The sequence below is a fragment of the Antennarius striatus genome, chromosome 6 (assembly GCF_040054535.1).
Source record: "Antennarius striatus isolate MH-2024 chromosome 6, ASM4005453v1, whole genome shotgun sequence".
NCBI classification, from domain to species: domain Eukaryota; kingdom Metazoa; phylum Chordata; class Actinopteri; order Lophiiformes; family Antennariidae; genus Antennarius; species Antennarius striatus.
Genome location: NC_090781.1, coordinates 25008588 through 25027140, shown reverse-complemented (window position 1 = coordinate 25027140; position 18553 = coordinate 25008588). Strand labels below are relative to the sequence as shown.

The 18553-nt window shown below is 43.5% G+C and overlaps 1 protein-coding gene across 3 annotated transcripts; it reads left to right on the top strand.

Annotated features, from left to right (window-relative positions):
- The first annotated feature begins 5271 nt into the window (after positions 1-5271).
- Positions 5272-17565, top strand: pxylp1 (2-phosphoxylose phosphatase 1). Of its 3 annotated transcripts, none has more exons than XM_068318191.1 (6): positions 5272-5416; positions 7269-7412; positions 10886-11071; positions 12253-12379; positions 15624-15763; positions 15871-17565. In XM_068318191.1, exons 2-6 carry the CDS (start codon positions 7307-7309, stop codon positions 16857-16859), a joined length of 1548 nt encoding a protein of 515 aa, XP_068174292.1. In that variant the 5' UTR covers positions 5272-5416; positions 7269-7306; the 3' UTR covers positions 16860-17565. The 3 variants fall into 3 exon arrangements, with proteins under 3 accessions (XP_068174292.1, XP_068174293.1, XP_068174294.1); XM_068318192.1 differs by having other exon boundaries at positions 5274-5416; positions 7276-7412; XM_068318193.1 differs by lacking the exons at positions 5272-5416; positions 7269-7412 and adding an exon at positions 9908-10059.
- Positions 17566-18553: the final 988 nt, after the last annotated feature.

The following is an 18553-nucleotide window of genomic DNA, read 5'->3' as shown; positions in this document are numbered from 1 at the left end:
AGACTGAAACTGCTGTTTTTTATTGTTCACGTCTGTAACAAAAATATGGAATATGAAAATTTCATTCTGTTCCAGTCAAATTCTGTCCCGTTTCCCCTGCAGGCTCGGCTGTTGTTGTGCAGTACAGACGACGTTAAGACCCTGATGTCCGATCCATATTTGAGCAACAACACTCAGTGTGTGAAAATTCTAACAGATGTCTTGCAACTCAAACATCATCTGTCCAATCTCAGACCACCCATTAGATTTTGCTCTAACCTCGTTGGTCGTCCTCGTTTGCCTAGTGCCGTCATTTTTGCTGACGGGGGCTGCAGCAAAAACGGTCCAACTCACATCACCGGGGCTTACGATTTCCGCGCCGATTGCTGGTTGGACATTACAGATCATCAGGAAAAGCCTCGTTGCTATCATGGCACCGTCTACCACGATGGGTTCATCTACTGCGTTGGTGGTTTTGATGGGAAGGAGTCTTGGAACAGCGTTCGCAAATTTAATGTGGAAAGACGCATTTGGCTTGAAGCAGCACCCATGAACCAGCGCCGCTGGGGTGTGAGTGTCGCTCTTTTGGATGGATATATTTACGCGTTAGGAGGTCAAGATGGAGAACATGAACTGAACACTGCAGAGCGCTACAGGCCTGAGACGAACCAATGGAGTCTAATTGCACCCATGAACGATGTGAGAAGTTTTGCTGGTTGTGCAGCATTCAATAAGAAGGTGAGTGAAGGTACAGAGTAGCTGGAAAGAGCTGTGGAGTTGTTCTGATGCTGATAGGGAACATTGTTAGCTGTCATTTTAAATATCTGTGGATTAGACTATATGCTGGAGGTTATTCAATATTTGCACAAATAAGAAGTCTTCCATTATATAAAAGAAAAGAGAGTAGAAAATGAGATCTTTCCTGGGGCTTCTGTCAAGAATGGTGGTATTTATCGACTGCCTTCCTTTTTTTCCTCTCTAGATTTACGTTTGTGGTGGTTTCAATGAGTTTAATCACCTTCAAAGTTGTGAATATTATAATCCAGAGTCCGACCAATGGACACGCTTCTCCAACACGAACACCAGCCGCTGTGGATTAGGTGTCGTGTTGTATGACAACCGGATCTTTGCGGTGAGTAAATGAAGAACTAACCTAGATTGAGGCCAGAACTTGATTTTATCTAGTAGAGCTGACATAAAGACAACGTCCTCTGATTGGTGTCTAGTTGGCGTTACACAAGTTTCTTAGCACGCTGCACTTTAAGTTAAATGTGAACCCAAACACTCACATGACTATTTGATTTTGCTCTCACAGCTCGGTGGCAAAGATGGAAAGAACGATCTAAAAAACGTCGAGGCCTACGACCCAGAGACCGATGAGTGGAATGAAGTACCCCCCATGTCCACCGCCCGCTGCAACTTTGGCACTGCAGTGCTTAACAACAAACTGTTTGTCATGGGGGGCCGCAACGGCTCTGACAACACCAACTCTGTTGAGTACTATGACGCTAAAGCTAACACCTGGACTACAGTCCGTCAGATGGGGACCGCTCGCTGGGGTCTCAGCTGCTGCACCGTCTCCAACCACCCCAGTGTGAAACAATACACCACCAGCCGTAACACCGGGCCACATCTAGAGGGGATGTATGGATGGATGGATGGATGATGGATGGATGATGGATGGATAGTCAGTTATTTAGTCAGTTAGTCAATCAGTTAGTCGGTTAGTCAGTCAGTTGGTTAATAATCACCTTGCAGTACAGACTGACAGCCATGATTGTGACCAAGAATCATAAATCTATGACAACAACGATAAGAGGCTCAGTGAGAACAGTTTGAAGGACGTCTGTCATCATTATTGGGGAATTCAGGATGTATACTGGTTCTCAACCTACAAACCCAACTGGTTCCTGGAGGCTGTTTGCAACCTGAATTGTTGGCAAGTTGTTATTTATTAAATTTCAATCTATAATCTCCATTTGAGGTCATTTAAATGTCATTACTACACTAAATACTGAAGTAATGTCATTACTGATCTAAATACTAAAGTATTGTCATTACTACTGTAAATACTAAAGTGATGTCATTACTACTGTAAATACTGAAGTTTTATTCCCTCAGACTGACCAGAAACACTAATAGAACATTAAAACATCCCATAATAATAAAATCTTGTTGTACTGTAATGTAACTTTAACATCTCTACCTCTGCTGAATGAATTTTCTCCTGGGGGGTGTAGAGGCTAAGCCCACCTAACCTGGACAACATTGGTTCCTACATCATTTAGTTCCTACAGGAGGACAACATTGGTTCCTACATCATTTAGTTCCTACAGGAGGACAACATTGGTTCCTACATCATTTAGTTCCTACAGGAGGACAACATTGGTTCCTACATCATTTAGTTCCTACAGGAGGACAACATTGGTTCCTACATCATTTAGTTCCTACAGGAGGACAACATTGGTTCCTACATCATTTAGTTCCTACAGGAGGACAACATTGGTTCCTACATCATTTAGTTCCTACAGGAGGACAACATTGGTTCCTACATCATTTAGTTCCTACAGGAGGACAACATTGGTTCCTACATCATTTAGTTCCTACAGGAGGACAACATTGGTTCCTACATCATTTAGTTCCTACAGGAGGACAACATTGGTTCCTACATCATTTAGTTCCTACAGGAGGACAACATTGGTTCCTACATCATTTAGTTCCTACAGGAGGACAACATTGGTTCCTACATCATTTAGTTCCTACAGGAGGACAACATTGGTTCCTACATCATTTAGTTCCTACAGGAGGACAACATTGGTTCCTACATCATTTAGTTCCTACAGGAGGACAACATTGGTTCCTACATCATTTAGTTCCTACAGGAGGACAACATTGGTTCCTACATCATTTAGTTCCTACAGGAGGACAACATTGGTTCCTACATCATTTAGTTCCTACAGGAGGACGACCCTGTCAGTAATGAATGAATGTGAACTAACAGCAGATGGTGATAGTTTTCTTCGTCCCCATTGCTTTAACCTGACCTCAATTGTCTTCAGTCACTAAGACCAAGAGTTTGGAAAACGAGGTGAAAAGTACTAACAAATCATGATCAGGAGCCTTAAGTTCAGTGAAAATGTTTTAATGTTTAGAGGAGAAGCTTCTCCAGAATAGATTGACGCAGTTTATGAATTTAAATAAACTGAAAACGAAAACTCAATAAAAAAGCAAAATCGCAGGCGTGAACTTTGTGGTTTGTGTCTTCCAGCAGACGAGGACTGAACTGAGGAATGGGGGTTTTGGCATCCATTTAGCTGTAATTCAACCAGGTGAGCTGACAAAGAATGTGCTGTGACGCACAATGTCATTCTGTGGGGAAGAGAGAACCACTTTAAGCTTGTTTTCCTCTCATTCTTTGAGAAACGTCTCAGAATGTTGTTCTGACCCAGACTGAATGTCAGAAATTTGATACGTCTTTGCAGAATTTGCAAAAGGCGCGAGAGAAGGATGGCAGGAATTCCTGCCAACCACATGAATTATGGAGGGACCAGCTTGTTATAGGATTATTAGATTCATACACTTAAAGCTGACTGTAAGAGTCATTTTACAATGTTTGATTCCACCGCGTTTCTTAAAAATAATTCCTGTCGATGTTGGATGAAAGTAGGTAGTCAAACATTTCTTTACTCTAAAATGGGCTCCTAAAGCAATCATAAAAATCATTCTGTCCAGTTCGAATCTATCAATGAAGGGCTGAAGGCAAGTAGAAGGACTTTAGAGATACAGTATTTTCTAATGGCAAAGTGGGAGAATAGTGGATTCTGCACTCAGAACAATACTTAAGAAAATGTATTAATTGCAGAATTTGCTGCATTGAAGTACCCTCTATAAAATTTAATTATCATAGTTCTGTGTTGTAGAAAATCAATAACCAATCCATGATCCTATTAATTTTTTTGCTACTCAGCTTTGAAATATTACTCTGTCCATAAATGTTCCTCTTAATCTATGAGACATTTTATTTGGACATTTATTCAGAGTTCAGTCTCTCCTCGGTCCCATGGATTCTAACACCAGCTCTTTATGTTTTTTTTTTAAATTTCTTAATTTAAAGCCCCAAAATTCCACGTTCACACTGCCCACTTTGGTGCAGTGCCGCCGCTGTTCCACTAGAGGGAGCACTGGTTTTGGATTTTGCGTGGACTGGCTGCCCACAGCCACCAGCACGACCAGTTTTTCCATTCATGTCAAGTTACAAATTGGTAGCAGAAACCGTATGACTGGCTTTCAAAATAAAATCAATTTTTGACCGTTCATACTAATTTTCTTATAAAAACTAAAACAGTAATATGATTGATTTGTTCAGCATCTCCAATCAGTGTAGATGATGCTAATAGGATCAATACTTCTTTGTCTCAACTAAGTGTGTCTGATCATATGAGCATATGTCAATAATACCTAAACACCTTATATTGGACATGCAGACACCAGAAGGACATGAATGCTGTGATTTGTTAAGGGTGGGTATATTATACTGACATAAATAATGGGGGGGGGGGTAGCCATCAGTATGTTTTTCCCCGGGTAGTCCTCAACCTACGAACAACTCAGTTCTGAGAGGCTGTTCATAAGTTGAATTGTTCAAAAGTTGTTATTTATTCAAATTCCAATCTCTAATCTCCATATGAGGTCATTTGAATGCCATTACTACACTGAATACTAAAGTACTTTTCCCCTTTTATGTTTGATGACTCTGTTTTATTTCATTAAGTTTCTCAGTTAACTCCACCAATAGTTAACATCAACTAGTAAAGCATTCAGAGTTCAGAGGTTAATGCTTCCAGACAGAAACATAACCCGGCCAACATTGGTTCCTACATCATCATCACTGAGTCTGAGATCTGCTGAGTTATTTAACATGGTGTGAAATCTTAATATATGTCACACTGCCCGGCGTGGGGTTGTGGCAAAAAGGGAAACCACGGTAGTCGAACGTAAGGTTGTTCAAATCTACGAATGTTCCTAAATCACATGTTCGTATCTTGAGGACTACTTGAATTCTCTTTTTTGGGGGGGGGCAGGGTGGCTGGAACATATCCTACTCACTAAAATAATAATTTAATAATCTTAAAAACACATATAGAGCATGTTATATGTATGAGATTTTCCATAAAAAGTTAGTGTTTTCCTAACAACTATCCGCCGTTTCGGCTCTTACTGAACGTGTATTTTGAAAGTCCTCACCGGAAGCGCTGCTGCTGAGTGCGTCTGACTTGCCGCAGCCGGTTCGGTCGTGTCCACTCGGCAGCCGTAGCGCTGCAGAGACCGAAGCGGTGGATTCAAGTGTCGGTCGTGGGATCTCCTCGGCTTCCACACACTCTGCTCTCACCGGGACGGACACCCGTGGAAACCGGGAGACCGTGGAGCATCTGTGGCGGTAAGAGATGTGCATTTGGTGTGTGTGTAACTGTTTTAAGTGGTGTTTAATTCCACGAACCGGTAACTCGTTGCGTGGATTTACGTGGATTTAAAGCCACGACATCTTCATTCCGGATTATTTCAGCAACAAGTAGTGGGGGGGGGGGAGTGTGGAAGATTTCCACGATCACTCACTAGTGTGGTGGTCTCCCCACGCCTGAGTGGGGGGGGGGGGTGTCCGGCTGACGTGTGATCACTAAGTAGCTAGCTAACCACTAGCTAACTAGCGTTTAGTTAACCGGTCTTCATTTAAACTGCGTGGATTTGTCCCGTTAAGAAGTGTTTCTACTGCGGGGGTGGGCAGTGTGTGGGAATTTATTTAAATTCCACCAGAAACTCGGGTGTGAGGTCACCGTGGGTGCTTAATCACCAGGACTATACGGTGATATTTAATTTAATAATGTTTAATTTATATAAGAGCGCTATATATATATATGCTTTTATTTTGAAGAAACGTATGCGCCATCAGATGTAATGGTGCGTTTAAGTGCAGGTATGTTAATTGGACTTTGTGACGTTTGTGACGTTTGTGACGTTTACCGCTGGCAACGTTTCGTCGCTTTTATTAAATTAAATAAATAAAGCCACTCCCTGCTGTTTCTATTTATTCACTTCTAATGGTAGGGTTGACTGTAGGGCTGCTGTGCTTGTAGGCTTTTCTCCCACATGTTTCTAATTACAGACTCTTCGTGACAGCATTTAATACCATAAACTCAATAATTCAACGTGTGCTGAGTTGTGGTGTGTTCAGGTACACAACATTTGAATCTTTTATGTTTAAGATCTTTGAATCATAAAACAGATGAGATGTTAGTTTATTTGGCCTCGTTTGTTTTATTCCTTATGGCGCAAACCTTCAATAATTTCAATATAAATAGAGGAAAATCAAATTACATGTTGCGGACAGACATGTTGGAATACTTTAAACTTCTAAAAAGTTGTAACAGCAGCTTCGTAACCATTATATAGTATGTTTTTGTCTTTTAATAACACACGTCATGCATGTGGGGAGGAATTATTGAACTTTAAAAGTGGAATTTTGTCCCATGCTTTTGTAGATGAAGGATTTAAGGTGAATTCTTGAGGGATTTGGTGCTAAATACTTGAGGTCAACCATTCAAACCAGTGGAGGGTGTGGAACAGACGTGGAACAGAGAGGACAGGCAGGGTGAGAAACATCTCAGCTATGTTGAAGGGGAACATATACAAAAGCATGAAAAGCAGCAGCATAAAAAGCTTTATTCTAAATATAATAATGAACAGTTTGGATCAACTTTATTAGCAGCGTCCTCGTAACCAGCACCGACGGACCCAGAGGAGGAGTTAGTGGCGTCTTTGCTCTCCGTCGTGGAGTCCTGAGCCTCTCTAGTCATAATAAACTTTGGTTTTTCAGACGCATCCCCGCCTGAGGGATGGAAAGTCACAGGAATGCAATGTTGGTTTTTCATCTGTTCTGTTCCAAATGGTCTGTTTTCTTTCTGAAGTTAGCGGCTATAGATCCTCAAATATGTTGAAGCTCTCAGTGTCTTTTCTTGCGACTGACTCATCCGCTCTGGAATGCCCTTTATAATACGATCGCCGGTTAACAGTAAACTCTTTTTTATTTATCTGTCAAAATGTTCAACGAGGTGATTTTAAAGAAAACAACATTTTTTGCTCTTTTTCTCCCAACTTTTTAAGAGACACTAGATTAGATCTCTCTCTTCCCAACAAAAACACACCTTTTGGAAAATCTTTTTTGGACTTGAGGAGAAACAAATGCATTAAAACCATTAGCGTTAGCGTTAGCTAATCCACCCTGTTGTGTCCAGGCTGCAGGGGTTGCCTGGGGGGGGGTGGTGACTGGCTGATGGAAAGCGACGTGGACCAGCCCCCTAAGATGCTGACTCGGAACTACTTCCTCCTCCTGCTGATGGGGTGTGTGTTGGTGCTGGCCATCATCAGCCTCCAGTTCTGTAAGTGCGCTATTAAGTCAATTGATTTACCTATTGATTAATCTATTTATTTATCTTTGATCGCTCAGTAACCACCGACTCTGATCCAACGAGCTCGTCTAGCTGGATTTTTTCCTCTCGTCCTCTTCTGGAAAACATTTATGAATGTTAACGGATTTATGTTGAACCTTTGACCTCTTGACTGTGAAGCTGTCATTCTGATGTGGAAAAAAAATTCCTCCTTAAATCAGAAATCTTCAGTTCTCCTGTTGTTTCATGTCTGCACATCCTCTCAAAACAAAGCCGACGCCTCTATAGGCGTCCTATAAATATCCTGCACCAGCGGTGGGATATTTAATGCATTCATGTCTGCCGTGGAACCAGTGGGTTATGGGGTGTTTTCCCTCATCGGGGTCATTGTTCAGCATCTGGAGGGATTGTCTGCACGAGGTTTCCCTGCCCTGCGCAGTCAATGCAAGGAAATTTGGTAAAGAGAGACGTTCCTGCTATTTTCATTTTCAAGCTTTACAGGATCGTACAGTACGTTTATATAAGCTCAACATACAAGTTTAAGCAAGTAAATTGCAGAATTGGTGATGGTGAGACCAAATTAAAGGATCAGAGTCATAAATAATTCTGTCAAACAAAAGATCCTGAGTCTGCTTTCTGCTTTTTTTAAGATGCACTATTAAAAAAAATGTCTTTATACAAAACTGCTTTTATATGAAAGAATTGCTCCTTCATTATGAATGACTCATTCATATATTAATAACCGACGCCAATGCGTAAGCAAATGAAGGCAGGTCTGGATTAACAGTTATGAAAACTGTAAATTAAAACCCTTTTTGAGACATCTAATCCTTTCCTTTTGGGAGCTTAACGTTTAATTTTCTCCTAAATACTTTTCTCTCGCGTTGAGGTTGTGTTCTTAGTCTTCAGGGCAAAATAAAGACACGCTTTTGAGTCGTGTTTGCTGAAGGTGCACACCTTGAAATTCCCAGGCAGGTAGAGAACAGCAGGCTGTTGCCACGGAAACCGCTAAGAACTAGAACCTGACTGATATTTATCTAGAAACCAATGAGCACAATGGATTTAGCATTACTTATTGAGACTTGGAACCTGGTCGTATCACATGTGGTTCAGGCGGTGAGATATTTCTTCAGATTAAAACCAGAATGATTGCAAATGTCAGCATAACATCCCAGATTAAATCTCCCGTGGTCTCCTAGCGACCACATAGCTGAGAGAAGACAGGACGCTTCTTTGAAACGTTGGTAACAGCGAAGGGAAGCAGGATTTGATGTGTGACCGTTTTATTTTTAAGTTATTAAAAAATGAACGAGACGTACGACACGGACGGTTCCTGATCGTCCAACAAAGACAAGCTTATTGTGAAACCAACAGAAATTAGAGCACGTTGAAGCGTCCTCTTGTTCGCATTCCTCACATTCCCACTCCGTCCAGCGCCGGTGCCTCCTGGTGACCCCCAGCGATCACCCCTGTCTCCAGAGGAAAGAGCAAGTCTTCACTTTCTGCTGATGTTTGCTATTTCTGCTGACATTGCTCTAAGTCATGTATAGCAGCTATAAGCACCCCCCCCCCCGGGTTAATTCCAACCTTTTTAACTGCCAGCTCGCAAACCACAACTCTGCGTCAGTGATGAGTTGTCGCATGTACTGAGTGCTGCCACAGGAGGCGCTGTTCTGTACGTCTGCACTATTCTACGCCGAGGTGGAACGATGAAAAGAACGTTCTGTCCCAGGTGTCAGGTCAGGGAAAAGCCCCCACTAGAACAGTGTCAGGGTGGTTGTTTCAGGTTACTATGGTAACCGTTCTGTCCACATGTTTCCATCTATTGGAAAAGGCTTTTAGAAACAACATCAATTTAAAAACTGCTTCAGTACAGTAGAACCTTGAGATACGAGATAATTGAGATACGAGTTATTTGAGATACGAGTCGTTGCTCCGTTCGACATACGAGCGGAAATCTAGGATATTCTGAATGAGAACGTCTCACTGATGTATCCATCCACCAACACGGCGTAAAGAACGAGATGCGGGCTCACTTATGTTGTATCCATCCACTAACACATGGTAAAGAACGAGATGCGGTCTCACTGATGTTGTATCCATCCACTAACACATGGTAAAGAACGAGGTGCGGTCTCACTGATGTTGTATCCATCCACCAACAACACGACTCGTATTTCAGATTTTCACTCGTATGTCGAACAAAAATATGGACAGAGGAACGACTTGTATCTCAAATAACTCGTATGTCGAGGTTCTACTGTATATTTTCATTTAACTGATAGAGAGAGTTGTTCACACACGTTCAGGAGGTGTGTGTGAATCTCGTAGGCGTGTTGTGTCTTACGGTGTGAGGACTATTTCTATGCGTGTCCGCGGCCGTGTGGGGAAGCAGGTTACAAAAGCCTCATTGTGTGACTGAATGAGGCGGCCTTCGAAAGTTTAGTTAGGCCAGTGTGTGTGTGTGTGTGTGTGTGTGTGTGTGTGTGTGTGTGTGTGTGGGGCACAGACCATAGAGAGGGGACAGCTTGTGGTGATGAATGAGCTCCAGTGTTTGCGTTTTGGAACTAAAGCTACCCAGCAGTCACCAGAATGGCGTCCGCCGTGGACGCGTACCTTCTCCTCTTCCTCATCGGCGGTAAGTTTACCCAGAAAGCTTCTCCTGGAGGTCGGAATCTTTTAATGAAGACCTTCCTGCTCACGTGTAGAACCAGAGAAGGTCGTCTCACGAAGCGATCACGTTGTTCCAGGCTCTCACTGCCAGACAGGAAGTGTGGATTGAGTGTGTTTTTGTCTTTAAACTAGGTTTTTGTCACGCTTTGATTGTGAAAAGTGTGTTTTCTGTTCTTCAGCTTTAGTGTGTTTGACTGTTGTTTGGTCTATTTGTGATTTTTCTGTCGTTTTGTGTATCCAAAGTTTAGGACAGCACCTAATGTAACTTTTAGCATTGATAAATTAGTTGTTTACTTGGACATTAATTGTTTATTAAGTAACAAAACAATCTATTCTATACTTTAAATTCAAATGAAGCTCTCCATACCATAAACAGTATTTTTTGTGCAGACGATGCAGCAGCGTTGTTCTGTTTTGTGTTTTTGTTGCATGCATCAGATTCCACACCCCATCGAGGTTACGTCCACAACAACAATCACTGCAAGAAAAAAAAGAGAATCTGAGGCTTGTTGGAACAAACATGACGCCTTCACAGACAAACAGGAACTTTCTCCCCAGCCGGATGTTTTATAGTTCATATTCATTGTTGGGTCCAGTTCCCATACAATTGGACCGTTCCCTCAGGGGTCAAAGGTGACGAGCGTTGGACTAGTTCAGTTCTTATTTAAAGGACGCTGCTCCATTTGGGTTTTCTTGTCGTTGTTCCCATCCATGAATTAATGGCTATAAATCTTAAATGTGAACGTTTAGTCATTTGGATCGTTTCTTTATTCTGTGTTCTTGTCCTGCAGTGAATCTGATCCCCCTCACACCTCTGGAGGAGGAGCAACAGGTCCCCCCTGATGGGGGCTTTCAGGTGTCTCTGATCAAGAGCAGGAAGAGAGTCTTCCCGGCCCCCCATGACCTGAAGCCAGACCCAGTGTCCGAGGCTTACGGCTACTGCAACACCCCCAACCACACGGAGCAGGCCTGGGAGGGTGAGACGCGCACACACACACGCACACGCACACGCACACGCACACGCACACACACACACACACACACACACACACGCACAGGGACCCTGTGGATGTAAACCTGAAACTCAGCCACTGCAGGATTTGTGTTTCTGTATCATTTAAAGTGAAATTATATGAGATCAACGATGGATGATTGAATTCCACTGTCATCATCATCATCATCATCATCATCATCATCATCATCATCATCATCATCATCATCATCGTCATGTATATACTGACTACAGTAGAACCTTGAGATACGAGTAATTTAAGATACGAGTCGTGTTTGAGTACTTAACGGCTAGTTGGCGGATGGATACGACATCAGTGAGACCACATCTCGTTCTTTACCACGTGTTGGCGGATGGATACGACATCAGTGAGACCACATCTCGTTCTTTACCACGTGTTGGCGGATGGATACGACATCAGTGAGACCGCATCTCGTTCTTTACCATGTGTTGGTGGATGGATACAACATCAGTGAGACCGTATCTCGTTCTTTTCTTTATCATATCAGATCTGCTCAGTTACACAAGAACTCGTCATCCATTCCGCTTTACTCTCACATTTCAGCCCAAGGAGGTGTACAAATACTCTCTGATTAAGACGAGTTTTATGCCAGTCTCTATTTGTAGAATTCTGTTTAGAGAAAATATATATATTTTAAATTTATAATGTATTTTATTATGTATTTTGTGACATTTTAATATGCATTTTCTGTAAAGAAGATCTTTGTTTTCGTAAAAACATTTACAAAAGGGCTGTAACAGAGTCAGGTTAATGGTCTGCAGGTCTGCAAGACAAATCCTTTCCACTCCGTATTAAAGAATCACAGTGAGGGAGGGGGGGCGCCATTTAAATACGTGCTTTTAAGGTTAAGTGGTAGCATCTCATAAATAAGATTGAAGGCCCTGCTGTCTGGATGTTCCCGATGTCGGAGGATCAAGTCGACCGCTGCATGCCAGCGCTGAGCGCAAACAGAACTCACGTCTCCTGTCACGACTCGTATCTCGGATTTTCGCTCGTATGTCGAACAAAAACCGTGAACAGAGCGACGCTCGTATGTCATAAAGAACTGGTATCTGGAGGCTCTGCTGTACTTCCTAACGGAGACATCGTGATAACGTGATGCTGACGGACGTCTCCTCTGACAGGACACAGTCCTGCTGACTACAAGCTGCTGTCGGTCCAGGTGATGATTCGCCATGGCGACCGCTACCCACTCTACTTCATCCCCAAAACCAAAAGACCTGCCATCAACTGCACTTTGTCCACCAGCAAGTATGTATGCACGTCTTACATCACCAGATGAATGTTGTCTGTCCATTCAGCTTCCTGCTAATAAACCGAAAAAATAGAACCTACCCGAACTACTTTCCCCCGAAACTCAGAAAAAGAGGAAGGATGTCCTCCCGTTCACTTTCTGCTTCTCATTTTAAATATATACTTTCAAGAATTAGTGATGTGTGATAGGGAGGAGCCCAAAACAAGCCCCTCCCACCTGGAACGCTTCCTGTTTTCTCTCTGTAAACGGAATTCTGCCGCCATCTCAGTTACATCACAGCTGCTTAAATCCTCTAGAAAAACCCCAAAACACCTGGACTATCAGAAAGTAGTTCCGTTTAAGAGAAGGGAGCCTGAATAATCCGTCCAATGACGTGAGTCGTATTAAACTCGCAGACGGTGGATTTGTTTCTAACGTCTGTTAGAAACGGACGAACACACACAAAGATAAACACGTTCGCATGAGTCAGAGTCGACACATTCACCCAGTTTCCACTCCCTATAGGTGGAAAATGGGTGGAATGCACACACACACACACACACACACACACACACACACACACACACACACACACACACACACTCATTAGTGGAAAATCTAACCCTGTGTAATTAATTGCGCTGCATTCCAGTCCAGTACTGTTCGCCCTCTGGCTCGCGTTCCCCCATCATAAGGGCGAGATGAGGCGTCCTGATTGGACGCTATTGAAAAACATACAAAGTCAGCATTTTCATCCTTCTGTGTGCGTTTGTGTTCTTCACACTACGGTGACAAACTCCCCCAGATATTCGACCCAGACGTTTGAGTTTGTTCTGATGTTTTTTTCTGTCCTCTGGGATGTTTTTTTTTTTTTTTTAGACAAAATTCGACCAATCCCGTTCTCCGTTCCGCTGATCTGAGGTCAGATTCAGCCAATGACAAAGCTTCAACTGCAGCTGTGAACATCTGGATGAATCCGCCGCCTCGTAACCTTTAGTGACATTTCAGATCAGCAGGATGCAGCTCAGCCCTCCATCTAATTATCAGATATTTCCAGCACCCTTGACCTTTGACCTGCAGTTGAATTTGGGCCACCAGCTCTGGCTTTCATTCAGTGATGGATAGAACTTGAATTTTGGCTGAGAGCGTCTTCCTTCCTTCCTGCCCGGCTGGAACATTTTGACCGACATCCAGATTCAGATTAACCGGATCTTAAAAGTAGAAAAATCTGCTCCCGTTATCAACGAGCCTGTTCAGGAGGAAGCCGAGCGTCGCCCGGGAAACGGGAGGCGGGAGGCGGCTAAGGGGCTGCGGTCGAGTCGAGTCGATGTTTTTCCAGCAGCCTTCAGTCTGTACAGGAAGTTAGAGGAACTCAGACGTCGAAGTAGATCAGATTTCTAAATTCTGAATAGACGATCAGATTAAAACGTATTTATACTTTTAAAAAATAGATGCATTCAAGGCAGAATATGCATAAAATCGTCTTTCAGGATGAAGATGTGTGCGGCTCTAGTTCCTGCTGTCCCCTGGTAGTCGCGATGGAATCGACGGTTTGAATGCTAAACAGACGATTAGTGATTTCTGCTCAAAGTCCAGCAGAGACGCGTTTAAAACGTGACCTCATAATGATAGAGGAGGTTCTGTTTGCTTTATAGTCCAGGATGTAATTACAGGCATCTGAAGCAGCACATGCCCACGGCTGTGTGTGTGTGTGTGTGTGTGTGTGTGTGTGTGTGTGTGTGTGTGTGTGTGTGTGTGTGTGTGTGTGTGTGTGTGTGTGTGTGTGTGTGTGTGTGTGTGTTCTGGCACCAGCTTTCCGACCCACTGTCTCTGTCTGAGACGCTTCCCTCTCTCTCTCTCTCTCTCTCTCTCCCTCGCTCCTCTTCCTCGTTTCGATGAAGATCCACGTCTCTCTGCACCTTATTTACACTAAATCATCTCCCGTTTTATCCCCCCCCCACTAATCCCTCCCACGGTCCCGTCCAATGACAATAATCTCTGTTTAATGTAATTGGACTCTGTAATCTTTTGTTAGCAACAGTCAGGCTAATAGACAGTCTGTCTGGCTCTTTGTCCCCATCCGCTGACATCCACCCCCCCACCCCCCCACAGTGAAGCCAATTAAACCCCGATCGCTCCCGACTCCCCCCAGCAAACCCATCATGTGATCACGCACCAGAAAGGATCAACGTCGCTTCGTTCCCCCGCTCACGTGTGTTCCGTGTCGTGCAAAAACGACCACGCACCAACGCAGAGAAATGTGCTTTTATTTTGACGGGTCAGCTCTGCCAGGTCCTGCTTGGTGTCTGTGCTGGTTGTCGGTTCCAATCCCTCAGCATGCAGCGTGATTTCAAGAGTCACGACAGAAGGTCGTCGTTGATGCCAAGTTCCTCAACCGGTCCTCGATTGCCATGGTAACAGTGTGTTTTTAATCTGGTCGGGCTGAGCTGTCGAAGTGTAATCTTCAATCATCTCTAATCTATTAGATGTTGGCTGCTCCTCTTGCTGCCCTCATCCCTGTGTTCATGTGTGTGTGTGTGTGTGTGTGTGTTTAGGTATATATATGTGTGTTCTTAAATCTGTATGTGTGTGTGTGTGTGTGTGTGTGTGTGTGTGTGTGTGTGTCCCAAGGTAGCAGAGGCTTTTATCTTTTTATATCTCATCTCTTGTATTCCCTCCCACACATCAGGAACAGAACTCTGGTCCAGTGGTGAAAGAGAGACACCTGGTGGCAGGTGGGGGTAGTGCGCCACAAATGGCCACGACAAAAAGTGCCAATAAAAATGATTTCCTAATAAATTTGATATCTCATCGATTGATTGAATTATTGTTGAATCAAGTAAGTCGTTCTAAAATAAAATTTTATATTGTTGAAATTAAATTTAAAAAAATTCAACAGCGAGTCTGAATTAACGAAGACAACAACAAAATAGAACTCAGCAAGGAATATTGTTTATTGTCACGATGACCTCTGTGTAGCACAGATACGACAATGAATAAACTACAAAAATGTTTTTGAACCACATTTTATTCAACTGGTTTCTTAAATACTAGATTATTTATGTAAATTATAGATTACAGAGGAAGCTCCGATCATCCTGACCTTGAACCCAATGAACTTGGAATGATTTTTCTTATTCTTAATTCTTATTCCATAAAATTAAAGAAAAAAAAAATTTTTGGGACTAAATTTTCAGAGACTGTAGCTTTCTTAAAAAATGGATCCAGACACTTGATGTTTTATCATTTTCTGGTTCCTAGGAGTCCGTCCCACCCCCTGTTGAAGACTTTCATTGGTCACATGCGCCAAGGGGGGCGTGGCCACTGGGACTCCACACTGAGCTCTATTCCACGGGTTCCCAACCACAGCGCCTGTGAGACAGGAGAACTCACGCAGACAGGTAACGTCTGAACCAACCCATCACAGATCAATATATTAATTTATGGATAATCGGATTTTCACTTCCTGTGAGAAATCAATGAATCCAGAATGTTTCCTGCTTCCTAGGTGTGGTCCAACACTTACGTAACGGCCAACTCCTCCATCACGCCTACAAGCGCCGAAGCTTCCTCTCGTCTGATTGGTCGCCTCGCCAAGTCTGGGTTGAGACGACGAGCAAGGCCCGCACCCTCCAGAGCGGATTGGCCTTCCTCTACGGCTTCCTGCCGCAATTTGATTGGTCGAAATTGACGGTGCGGCATCAATGGAGCACGCTGTTTTGCGGTTCTGAATGCGACTGCCCCGCCCGGGGCAAATACCTGGAGGAGGAGCAGAAGAGGCAGTACCGGCTGCGAGTGAGCGACGCCGAGCTGGAAAAGACTTACGCCCAAATGGCGAAGACTCTGGGGGTCCCCACCCGCCAGCTGCGAGCCGCCAACCCCGTGGACTCCCTGCTGTGCCACCTGTGCCACAACATCTCCTTCCCGTGCGTTGCCGCGGGCGACGGCGGCCCCAAGGACTGCCTGAAAACGGACCAGTTCGCCGTGATTCGCCGGCAGCAGCTGGACGACGAGGCGGATCGCAGGAAAGCAGGTTTGTACCGCAAATACGCCGTCCTCGCCATGCACCCCTACCTCAACCAGACCGCCAACAGGATGGAGCGCGTCGCCCGGGATGGCGAGGCGGCCTTCAGCGTCTCCTCGGCCCACGACGTGACCGTGGCGCCGCTGCTGAGCGCCCTGGGGCTGGAGGAAGCGCGATTCCCGCGTTTCGCGGCCAGAATCGTCTTCGAGATGTGGAAGAGTCCGCCGGCGACGCAAAAGCAGGTGAGGAAGAGGGGCGGGAACGCCAAGGCGAAGGATGGGCAGCTGTTCGTCAGGGTGTTGTACGACGGCGAGGACGTGACGTTTCACACCCCCTTCTGTCGCCCCCGCGGCCGCCAGAACGCCCCGCCCCTCTGCCCGCTGAACAACTTCCTGTCTTTCGTCAGGAGGGACATGTTCAGCGTCGTCAACGCCACTTCCTACAAGGAGGCGTGTTACCGGCGCCCCGCTTGACCCGAGGAAGACTGGTTTTGACTTTTCCACACCGTCGCGCTGCTCACACACTCTTGAAGCTCCACACACACGTTGATATTTCTGAGCACAAACACACACAAACACACACACTACTTTATATAATGCTGATATTTTTAACCTTTCTACAAACTCCACTGTTCTATTAGAAGATACTTTTTTTTTCTCGAGTGAATATAAGAGCTAAATAATTCATGAGAAACTGTACGGCACTTTATTCCTACATTCCATATGAACCATGGAATTGTAAAAGTCCAGTATTTCCGCACAGGGGAGAAAAGGGAATATTGTAACTTGAACTACGATGCTGGATGGATCCTAAATGTAAATTTATTTTCTGTATAGTAAATATCAGTGAGACCTGTAGATGAAGTCTTTATTCAATCTTTATTTAATCCTCTAATTCCTGTTAGACCTATTTGAACGTGTCGTCTCCTGTATTTTTCGATGTGTAGGTTTGACGTGTCGTTCATTCGTTCATCACTTTGCATTTCTTTCTTTAATTTTTTTTAATATATATTATGTCAGTGTCTTCTTCGACATTCCACGTTGTTTTATGTTAAATTGTGAAATGATTGCGGTACGCTGGGAACAATGATTACTGTAGTGTTTGTTTTATTCTGAATCTACATCCACATTGCTGTAGTACAGTAACTAATTCCTGTACTGACATTAATAAAAAAAAAAAATCACTCTTTAGTTTTTACTGATTTTAATTCAGATGCGGTCAGTTGTGACTAATTTACTGGAATCCTGCTAATCCTTCTACTCCCCATCCCCATATTAAATCCCCGTGTGTTTTGTAATCCACCACTAGATGGCGCACTGACTCCACCAATTTACTTCATCCCCAGTTGAACTCGTCTCCTACCATCAGATATTCACTGTCATCAGTTCTGCAGAGGCTCAGCACACAGTCGATTCATGAACTCCCTCTAAATCGACACGGTGTGTGTGTGTGTCATCAACACAGAAACACAACACACACACACACACACGTTGTGTCACTCGCCTTCGATCGGTTCCAGGAGACCCGACGTAATTCTAGAAACGACGTTAGTTGAATGAACTGGTCTCCAGACTAAACTGTAGATGAACATTCCCAGTTCTGGTCTGAACTTTATTAAGGAATGTATTTTAATGATCTACAAATCTATTTTAAGCTTGACAAGAAATTTAATTTTGTTTTTTATATGGTACAGAAAAAACGTCTCCGTCTCGTCTTCAGCTGCTTCTTCCTCACTGTGGGTCACGGGGGTTGCTACGGGCTAATAATATAACGTTATATGTTTTATTCTGATTTATTGTACAGTAACATGATTTTATGTGTTTTTAACGGTTTACTAGTGATTTGATGATTCCAGTAAAGCTTGATTTTTATTTATTTTTATTATTTTTGAAAACTGACATATAATCGAGAAAAAAACGTAACGCCAAATGATGTCAACTCAGGTTTTACCTGTATTAATATTAACATTTGCAGTTGAGTGGTAGAGAAACTCCTCCTCTCATCCTTTAAATAATTGTTTTTACAGTTAATGGTGATTATATGAATTTCAAGGAGTTCAGGAGGTTGATTTTCCAGATATCCAGTAATCTATTTAAATGATCTATTGTTGGATCAAACCATCAGGGGGATTCGTTTGCATTCCCATCCCTAAAAATGAAGGATGAAG

Bases quoted from the DNA above. Each gene is read 5' to 3' on its own strand.
- pxylp1 (XM_068318191.1), top strand. From the start codon at position 7,307: ATGGAAAGCGACGTGGACCAGCCCCCTAAGATGCTGACTCGGAACTAC. The intron at 7,413-10,885 runs GTAAGTGCGCTA...CTTGTCCTGCAG, and splicing joins CATCATCAGCCTCCAGTTCT to TGAATCTGATCCCCCTCACA. The intron at 15,764-15,870 runs GTAACGTCTGAA...CCTGCTTCCTAG, and splicing joins AGGAGAACTCACGCAGACAG to GTGTGGTCCAACACTTACGT.